The following is a 10,140-nucleotide window of genomic DNA, read 5'->3' as shown; positions in this document are numbered from 1 at the left end:
CAAAAAAAAAAAAAAAAAAAGAATAAAGATGATTTTAATGTGACTTTGCATTCTCAGAGTTTTTTTTTAATTTAATTAATTTATTTTTTTGAGACAGAGTCTCGCCCTGTCACCCAGGCTGGAGTGCAATGGCATGAACTTGGGTCACTGCAACCTCCACCTCCCATGTTCAAGTGATTCTCCTGCCACAGCCTCCTGAGTAGCTGGAATTACTATGCCCGGCTGATTTTTTGCCTCTTTAGTACAGACAGAGTTTCACCGTGTTGGCCAGGCTGGTCTTGAACTCCTAACCTGGTGATCCGGTAGCCTCGGCCTCCCAAAGTGCTGGGAATACAGACGTGAGCCACTGCGCCCAGCCTCTCAGAGTTTATTTTTAAAGGTGATTAAGGCCCTGAAGGATTGATAATGTGCCTGCTGGTTTGGAAAACCCTGAGCCTCAGTAAGTCCAGCTTTGATAGTGAAGTAGTCTAGGAATGCAGGCAGCAGTGAAGAGCTCTCAAGACAGCTGAGGACAGACAAGTAATGGGAATTCCTGCTTCCAGAGCCTTAAGTCAATGGGCTAAACTCCAAAGAGGCCAGAGTCACTGTGTAGTTTTTGGTTGCTTTATCTGTTGATATTAATATATGCTCACACTTTCCCATCTTTAGGGAATAAGATATAGTAGCTAGAATACATTTGTGGGTTTCTTTTCTGGGTAGCATCATACTTTAAAGAAAAAAAGTATAGTCGAGTCTATTTGCCAAAGAAATAAACTTGCAATACTTTAGCATGTAAGTTTCATAATAGCTTGCTATATGTTCCTTAACCCTCTAGGTGCTGAATATTTGGTTAGACAAAAGAAAAAGCTCAAGTGGTCTGGAAGGAGAACCAGCCAACCCCGTGGATGATGGAAAACCTGTTTTGTAACCCGGAGCTTCTATCCTGACTTTTCTAGAGTTTGAACCTCTCCCTGAACTCTGACCTAGAGAGGATCCCAGTACTTCTTTGCCATGTCTCTGTTGTCTTTTCCAATAAGAATAATGCCTAACTCACTCAATGATGCATGTGGACATAACATAAGGAAAAACAGGGGAAGCTGAGATTTTGGTTTAATGCCATAAATGTTGCGTACATCTTTGTTCCACGGGCTTGATTTAAAGACAATTAGATTAGATCTTTTACTAAGCCTTTACTCTAATAAATAAATGTCTTTTCACAAACAGAATATTGCTTTTTAATGACTAGGTAAGCTTGGCATACAGGTGACAGCATCATCCGGTGAAATGAAGGTATCTGACACGGGTCTTCTTACATACACTGCCTGGAAACGAATCGGGGAGGAGGGTTGGTCTTATCATTTATAAAGCAGGGATAATTGAAGAAAAGGATGAAATAACATAACTTATTAGTAAAATGTCAGAAAATATCTAGTGCCCTAAGATTCACAAGCAGAATAAAAATGACTACCTGGCTCGCTTTGGTTAAAACAACTTGCCAGAGGCGGCAAGGAGGCTCCTTGCTGGGATTGGCCCTCTGCAGCTACCGTCCCCACGCTGGGGCTTCAGGTCTCCTAGCAACAAGTTGAGCACACCAAGGCGGCCGCTGAGGTGAGTGATCAGAGAGGGTCAAATTCAGAATTTTCAGGTGCAACCCGGAAAGTCCCCGAGGACCCAGAGGCCCTGCTTTCCAATTAGGCCTGACTCTATGCACAGAGAGGTCCCTGCGGGACAGGGTTGCTTCACAGAGGCAGCCGGACGAGGCTGCTCACCCGCCGCTGTATTGGCGTGTGATGTTGCCACCAGCCCGCCGCCCCCTTCGAGCCCCCTCCCACCCTCTGCTGCCTGGGAGTGCCGCTGGTTCCGGGCCTTCGGGTCGCCCCTTGGCCTCTGGTCACGTGAGCCCAGTAGTCCTTCCCGCCTCGGTGACAGCGTGTACGAAGAGCCGGGGCTCGATCTGGACATAGTAGAAATCCTATTATTGAGACCCTGCGTATAGAAAAACATGGTAGTTTCTTACCTTCATTAGTTAATGAAATCTAGTACCTAATATTGCTATTCTTAATCACAATTACATTGAATTTGGGATTGGGGGGAAATCATGTCATTGCAGTTGACACCTGTTAAGAAAGTCTCAATTTGTGCCCTGAAAAGCCATAATGGAGATATCAATGCCTCCACCTCAGATATATGTAGAAAAAACTCTGGCCATTATCAAACCAGATATCGTTGACAAAGAGGAGGAGATACGAGATATTATTCTCAGATCTGGATTCACCATTGTTCAGGTAACTTCTGGGCATGATGATTCATGCTTTTTTCCTCTCTGCCCTTTAAAAAAAAATGCTTATGTAAATGTACCTACCCATTTAAACCGTTAGTGTTCGGCATTGCATTTAAGTTTCTTCTTCTAAGTATAAAAGTTTTATGTGATAGTTTTTAAAAGGATATAAAATGAGAAATAAAATTGACTTCTCCCTCACCTGTCCTCTCTCATTTCAAGTCCCAGGCTCCAGAGAGAGGCAACCACTTGACACTCTGTTCTTCCAGGAGTTTTCTATGCATTTATAAACGTTTTCACCCCATAAAACAGAGCAGTCCCTTTCCCTTGACCCCCTTTACAGAGTCCCTCAGATAGGATTCCAAATCATTACAGCTGAATTGATCTCACTCTTCCTAACTTCTGTGTAATATTTCCCTGTGTATCAGAACTACAGTTTATTTACTTGATCCTCTATTGATGGACTTTTAGACTACTAGTATTTTTTCAGTTACTACAAACATTTAATGTTTTAAGCCTTATATTTGTTCTGCAATTAGTAAACATTGTCATTCTAGGGATTTGAAAATGAATATAAATCGCATTGTTAAGGATTATCAAATTGAATATTTTAAATCTTCCTCTTTTATAGTATAATTTGAATTTCCAATTTTTTATTTTTTCACATTTATACAGTGTCATATTGCTTATTTAGTTTTTTTTTTTTTTTTTTTTGAGACAGAGTCTCATTCTGTCACCCAGGCTGGAGTACAGTGGCCTGATCTCGGCTTACTGCAACCTCCGCCTCCCGGGTTTTATTGATTCTCCTGCCTCAGCCTCCTGAATAGCTAGAATTACGGGCTTGTGCCACCATACCCGGCTAATTTTTGTATTTTTAGTAGACAGGGTTTCACCATCTTGGTCAGGCTGGTATCGAACTCCTGACCTCGTGATCCGCCCACCTCGGCCTCCCAAAGTGCTAGGATTACAGGCATGAGCTACCTTGCCCAGCCTTTAGTCAGTATTTTTAAAAATAAAGAGAAAACGGCCAGGCACAGTTGCTCACACCTATAATCCCAGCACTTTGGGTGGCTGAGGTGGATGGATCATAAGATCAGGAGTTCAAGACTAGACTGGCCAATATGGTGAAACGCCGTCTCTGCTAAAAATACAAAAATTATCTGGGCGTGGTGGCACATGCCTATAGTCCCAGCTACTCTGGAAGCTGAGGCAGGAGAATCGCTTGAACCCAGGAAGTGGAGGTTGCAGTGAGCTGAGATGGCACCACTGCATCCCAGCCTGGGCAATGGAGGGAGACTCCGTCTCAAAAAATAATAATAAATGAAATAAATAGAAAATATCAGTATTCAGAAAAGATATGGGATTTCAGTTGAGCTTCGAAGGACAGGTGGAGGCTGAGGGAAGCTGAGGGGACAAGAAAGTGTTAGGAAATATTTAATGTAATTAAAGACTCAGGTAAAGAACTTTTAGTAGATGTTAGGAAAACTGGTAGCCACTGAAAAAGTTGGATCAAGTATTATACACAAGGAAAAACTCCAAAGGGACCTGAGATCTAGAAGCCATGAAAGAAAAGATTGGTAAGATTATATAAACAAAAAATTTCTGCACAACAAAATAAATACTATAAGCAAAGTGAAATCATAACAAACGGGAAAAAGATTTGCAACTCATATCAGACAAAAGGCTAGTCCACCTAATATATAAAGAGCTCCTAGAAAAAGATAAAAATAAATCAGTAGAAAAATGGGCAGAAGAGATGGATGGTCACAGAAAAAGAAAAACAATTTTTAAATATATGGAAAGATTCTCAGTTTCTAGGTGGGAAAAAAAAAAAACTACACTGAGATTCCATTTGGCAAAAATATAAAAGTAAATGGCACAATCCCTATCGAAGGGAATCTGGCAGCTGTCTACCAATATAACAGATGGACTTACCATTTGATCAGCATTCTGCTCCTGAAAATCTGTCCTGTAGAATTCCTTGTGCTCTTACTACCTGTCATGCACAGAGCCGTGTTTAGTCCTGTCAGTAAGTTCTTGTATTAATATGAAGTAATATATATACAGGTTATTTTTTGCAGCATTGTTTACTTATCAGCAAAAGATTGAAAATAACCCAGACTGGGAGATTGGGAGACAGGACTAAATAAACCCTGGAAACTCCATCAAATTGCATAATATGCAACTAATTGTGAAAAGAAGAATGAGAAATCTGTCTGTACTGTTATGGAAAAAAGCAGTGTGTAGCAAAAAGAGCAAAACAGCAAAAAAGCAAAATCGTGTGTACCAACCTTTTGTGATAGAGACAAAGTAATATATTCCTGTTTGCCAATATTTGCAAAATGAAATTCTGGGAGAATAAATAAACATTTAAAAAGGGTTGCCTATTGAGGGCAAGGAAGAACTGGGTAGATGAGGACATGGATAGGAATAAGAGTTTTCAGTATATACCTTTATATATTGCTTTGAATTCTTGAATCCTGTAATTATATTACCCATTAACTTTAGAAAAAACAATTAAATGAAGTATACAAATAAAGGCATCCATTTAAGTTTTAAAAAAGTCCATATTAAAAAAATATTTAGTTGGCCGGGCAGGGTGGCTCAAGCCTGTAATCCCAGCACTGTGGGAGGCCGAGGCGGGTGGATCACGAGGTCAAGAGATCGAGACCATCCTGGTCAACATGGTGAAACCCCGTCTCTACTAAAAATACAAAAAATTAGCTGGGCATGGTGGCGCGTGCCTGTAATCCCAGCTACTCAGGAGGCTGAGGCAGGAGAATTGCCTGAACCCAGGAGAAGGAGGTTGCGGTGAGCCGAGATCGCACCATTGCACTCCAGCCTGGGTAACAAGAGTGAAACTCTGTCTCAAAAAAAAAAAAATATATATATATATATATATATTTAGTGATAATTAAGTGGCTAGTGTTAATTATAAATTAAAAATTAGCTGGCCGTGGTGGCTCACGCCTGTCGTCCCAACACTTTGGGAAGCTGAGGTGGGTGGATCACCTGAGTTCAGAAGTTCAAGACCACCCTGGCCAACGTGGTGAAACCCCGTCTCTACTAAAAATACAAAATTAGGAGGCTGGGTGCAGTGGCTCACGCCTGTAATCCCAGCACTTTGGGAGGCTGAGGTGGGCAGATCACCTGAGGTCAGGAGTTCGAGATCAACCTGATCAACATGGAGAAACTCCGTCTCTAAAATAAATAAATAAATAAAAATACAAAATTAGGGCCGGTCGAAATGGTTTACACCTGTAATACCAGCACTTTGGGAGGCTGAGGTGGACGGATCACCTGAGGTCAGGAGTTCGAGACCAGCCTGGCTAACATGGTGAAACCACATCTCTACTAAAATCACAATAATTAGCCGGGCATGGTGGTGGAAGCCTGTAATCCCAGCTACTGGGGAGAATGAGGCAGGAGAATGGCTTGAACTGAGGAGACAGAGCTTGAAGTGAGCCAAGATTGTGCCACTGCACAATCTTACCTGGGTGACAGAGCAAGACTCAGTCTCAAAAAAAAAGACTCTGTCTGAAAAAAAGAAAGAAAAATAAAAGGCTGGGCGTGACAGCTCATGCCTGTAATCCCAGCACTTAACGGAGGCTGAGGCAGGCAGATCACAAGGTCAGGAGATCAAGACCATCCTGGCCAACGTGGTGAAACCCCGTCGCTACTAAAAACACAAAAATTAGCTACCCGTGATGGCACACACCTGTAGTCCCAGCTACTCGGAAGGAGGCTGAGGTAGGAGAATCGCTTGAACCTGGGGGGCGGCGGAAGGGGGCAGTGGAGGTTGCAGTGAGCTAAGATCATGCCACTGCACTCTACCCTGGTAACAGCGAGACTGTCTCAAAACAACAACAACAACAACAACAAAACAAAATTAGCTGGGCGTGGTGGTGCATGCTTGTAATCCCAGCTACTCAGGAGGCAAGGCTGGTGAATCACTTGAACTCTGGAGGTGGAGGTTGCAGTGAGCTGAGATTGTGCCATTGCACTCCAGCCTGGGCAACAAAAGTGAAACTTTGCCTAAAAAAAAAAAAAAAAAAAATTAGTGTAACTAGCCTGGGCAATGCACTGAGACCAGAAAAAAAAAATTATTTAATGTAAATATATATGACACTTTTCCTAGTTAGTAATTTTCAGAACAAAGGCAGCCATGGTATATCCTTCTTTCCTTCCTTTTTTGCTTTAATTGTGGTAAAATGTATATAACATAAACTTTACCCTTTTAACCATTTTTGAATGTACATTTCAATTGTATTAAGTACATTCACATTGTTGTACAACCATCTCTACTGTCTATCTCTAGAACCTTTTCATCCTAAACTGAAACACTGTGCCTAATGCTAACTTGTTGCCTCCCTCTTCCCCATCCTGGATATCCACTATTCTACTTGCTGTCTCTAGGAATTTAACTATTCAAGCTATCTCATTTAAATGAAATTATACAAGTTTTGTCCTTTGCACTGTATGCTTTTAAAATAGGCTTGTAAGTGCATTAAACTTGAGGCTTTCCTGTCCCACCTAAGGGAAAAGCTGAAAAGTGATACATCATTTCAGTAGATGGCAGTGTTGCCTTTGTTACAAACAAGAGTTCTGTTCTGATAGTACTTGATATCGCTGTTTCTCCGTGTAAATATTCAACGTAATCTAATTTCAGATGAGATCGGGTGTGTTCAGGGTGGTATGGCTGTAGACTATTCAACCTAATTTCTTTCTTTTTTAAAAAAATTTATTTAATTAAAAAACTTATTTTGGTGCCGTGACTCGGATTCGGACTCAACCTAATTTCAAAAAATGGCACCTGATCTAGTTTTAAAGCAACCACTGGAATAATTGATTTAGTATCAGTTTTAAAGATGAACCCTTAATTTTTAAAATTGTGCTACATTGACTGGCATACCTGTAGAAGGTAGCTTCCCCTGCTTTTTAAGGGGCAAGTGGCAGATAAGGGCTTACACAGCAACAGATAAGACTTTATTTTTAAACTCAGCAAGAAAAAAAACAAAAACAAGAAAATACTAATGGACATAATAATCATAAATACTTTCATGTCTTAATTTTAGATAATAGAATCAAGGATTATGCTAAATCAGGTGCTCTTTTAATTTCTTTCTTTCTTTTTTTTTTTTTTTTTTTGAGATGAAGCCTTGCTCTCTTGCCAGGCTGGGGTGCAATAGCACGATCTTGGCTCACTGCAACCTCTGGGGTTCAAGTAATTCCCCTGCCTCAGCCTCTCCAGTAGCTGGGACTAAAGGAGCATGCCACCACACAGGGCTAACTTTTTGTATTTTAGTAGAGACAGGGTTTCGCCGGGCGCGGTGGCTCAAGCCTGTAATCCCAGCACTTTGGGAGGCCAAGGCGGGTGGATCACGAGGTCAAGAGATCGAGACCATCCTGGTCAACATGGTGAAACGCCATCTCTACAAAAATTACAAAACATTAGCTGGGCATGGTGGCGTGTGCCTGTAATCCCAGCTACTCAGGAGGTTGAGGCAGGAGAATTGCCTGAACCCAGGAGGTGGAGGTTGCGGTGAGCCGAGATCGCGCCATTGCACTCCAGCCTGGGTAACAAGAGCAAAACTCCGTCTCAAAAAAAAAAAAAGACAGCATTTCACCATATTGGCCAGGATGGTCTCGATCTTCTGACCTCTTGATCCGCCAGCCTCGGCCTCCCAAAGTGCTGGGATTACAGGCATGAGCCTAATTTTTCTTTTTTTCTTTTCTTTTTTCTTTTTTTTTTTTTTTGAGATGGTGTCTCGCTCTGTCATCCAGGCTGGAGTGCAGTGGTACAAACTTGGCTCACTGCAACCGCTACCTCTCAGGTGAGCCACCATGTAATTTCTCACATCTTTTATTTTTTCACTATATGAATTTCAATTTGAGAACAAATGTCAGCACCTTTTTCATAGTAATTGGTCCTTCAGTGGTGAGAATGTTATACTTGTCCAGCAGGTCCTATTCATAGCAGTGCTGTGCCACCTAGGTAAGCATGTTCCTAAACTTCTTGCTCTGGGCAGTTGGATCCTTTGCTACAAACCAAGCAATTTTACCAAGTTTCTGAAGCCTGCAGAAACACAGAGTTCTGGAAAGGGCTTTAAGAGGTGGGTCGCTTAGTAATATTCACACGTATTCTCAGGAAAATCTAAGCCATTTTAGAAAGAAAGATTTCTGCCATAATCATGGGGATTTTTAGCCTTCACTTAGTGACTTGTCTCCATGTCTCATCATCCTTACTCCAGCCAGAAGTTCTTTGATTTGTACTTTGAATCCCTCAGTTATATTTTGAGCATTTTCCCTCCTGACCCACCTTTAGTGGAATTGAAAAACCGCAGCGCCAGGCATGGTGGCTCACACCTGTAATCCCAGCACTTTGGGAGGCCGAGGCGGGCAGATCACCTGAGGTTGGGAGTTCGAGACTAGTCTGACCAACAGGGAGAAACCCTGTCTTTAAAAAAAAAAAGAAAAAAGAAAAAGAAAAGGAAAGAAAAAAGAAAAACTGCAGCCATAAATAATTTTTTGTTGCTTTGTTTTGAGACTGAATCTCACTCTGTTGCCCAGGCTGGAGTACGTTGGCATGATTTCAGCTCACTGCAACTTCTGCCTCCTGGGTTCAAGCAATTCTCATGCCTCAGCCTCCTGATTAGCTGAGACTACAGGTGTGCACCACCATGCCCAGCTAATTTTTGCATTTTTTTGTAGAAACGGGGTTTCACCATGTTGCCCAGGTTGGTCTCGAACTCCCGGGTTCAAGTGACCTGCCCGCCTCGGCCTCTCAGAGTGCTGGAATTACAGCAACAGGGAGTGAGCCACAGAGCCTGGTCAGCATTAATAAATATATATACATTTTTTTGAGACAGTTTTGCTCTGTTGCCCAGGCTAGAGTGCAGTGGCATGATCTTGGTTCACTGCAACCTCCACCTCCTGGGTTCAAGGAATTCTCCTGCCTCAGCCTCCCAAGTAGCCAGGATTACAGGCACCTGCCACTGTGCTTTGCTAATTTTTGTATTTTTAGTAGAGATGGGGGTTTCACCATCTTGGCCAGGCTGGTCTCGAACTCCTGACTTTGTGATCTACTCACCTCAGCCTCCCAAAGTGCTGGGATTACAGGCATGAGCCACTGTGCCCGGCAATAATTTTTTAAAGCACTCGAGGTCGGGTGCAAGCACTCATGCCTGTAATACCAGCACTTTGGGAGGCCGAGGCAGGTGGATCACCTGAGGTCAGGAGTTCAAGACCATCCTGGCCAACAAGGGAAAAACCCGTCTCTACTAAAAATACAAAAATTAACCAGGCGTGGTGGCAGGTGCCTGTAATTCCAACTATTCAGGAGGCTGAGGCAGGAGGCTGTCTTGAATCCTGGAGGCGGAGGTTGCAGTGAACCAAGATCATGCCACTGCACTCCAGCCTTGGTGACAGAGTGAAACTGTCTCAAAAAAAAAAAAAAATTTTAAAGTACTCAAAATAGCTGCTGCTTCTAGAGAAAGCATGATACTTTCAAATTAGACTCAACTACCATGATTTTTTTTAACCCAATTCATTGTTATAGTCTCATTTATGACGGAAATAACATTTATTTGTCCAGAATGTTTCATTGTCTTTCAGATTGAGAAACATACTAGCAACTAATTTTTTTTTTTTTTTTTTTTTTGAGACAGAGTCTGACTCTGTTACCCAGGCTGGAGTACAGTAGTGCTATCTTGATCTTGGATCATGGCAGCCTCTGCCTCCTGGGTTCAAGCAATTTTCGTGTCCCAGCTTCCCTAGTAGGTGGGATTACAGACATGCACCACCATGCCTGGTTCAATTTTTGCATTTTTAGTAGAGAGAGATGGGGTGTCAGTTGGCCAGGCTTTTCTCGAACTCCTGACCTC

At 42.2% G+C, this 10,140-nt stretch overlaps 2 protein-coding genes and 1 long non-coding RNA gene across 6 annotated transcripts in view; 2 read left to right on the top strand and 1 right to left on the bottom strand.

The window, feature by feature from the left end:
• LOC116531543 (bromodomain-containing protein 8-like) overlaps positions 1-1,202 on the top strand; it is a 13,989-nt gene extending 12,787 nt beyond the window's left edge. For both annotated transcript variants that reach the window (XM_032250384.1, XM_032250383.1), the window contains one exon: positions 815-1,202. In XM_032250384.1, coding sequence (XP_032106275.1) covers positions 815-907 — 93 coding nt within the window. In that variant the 3' untranslated portion in view covers positions 908-1,202. The remainder of the gene's footprint in view (positions 1-814) is intronic.
• Positions 1-1,901, bottom strand: part of LOC116531546 — a 4,026-nt gene extending 2,125 nt beyond the window's left edge. The window contains exon 1 of the long non-coding RNA XR_004260475.1: positions 1,812-1,901. This is a non-coding gene — a long non-coding RNA (uncharacterized LOC116531546). The remainder of the gene's footprint in view (positions 1-1,811) is intronic.
• Positions 1,517-10,140, top strand: part of NME5 (NME/NM23 family member 5) — a 24,679-nt gene continuing 16,055 nt past the window's right edge. The window contains exons 1-2 of one of the 3 annotated variants that reach the window (XM_032250387.1): positions 1,517-1,587; positions 2,131-2,264. In XM_032250387.1, coding sequence (XP_032106278.1) covers positions 2,136-2,264 — 129 coding nt within the window. In that variant the 5' untranslated portion in view covers positions 1,517-1,587; positions 2,131-2,135. Of the gene's footprint in view, positions 1,588-1,957; positions 2,265-10,140 lie in introns of those variants that run through there. The other 2 variants (XM_032250386.1, XM_032250385.1) reach the window with 2 other exon arrangements.

This window comes from Sapajus apella, unplaced genomic scaffold, assembly GCF_009761245.1.
Source record: "Sapajus apella isolate SASKATOON/1434 unplaced genomic scaffold, GSC_monkey_1.0 scaffold71, whole genome shotgun sequence".
Classification (NCBI taxonomy): domain Eukaryota; kingdom Metazoa; phylum Chordata; class Mammalia; order Primates; family Cebidae; genus Sapajus; species Sapajus apella.
Note: the sequence above shows the minus strand (reverse complement) of the source record. Positions and strands in the feature narration are given on the sequence as shown.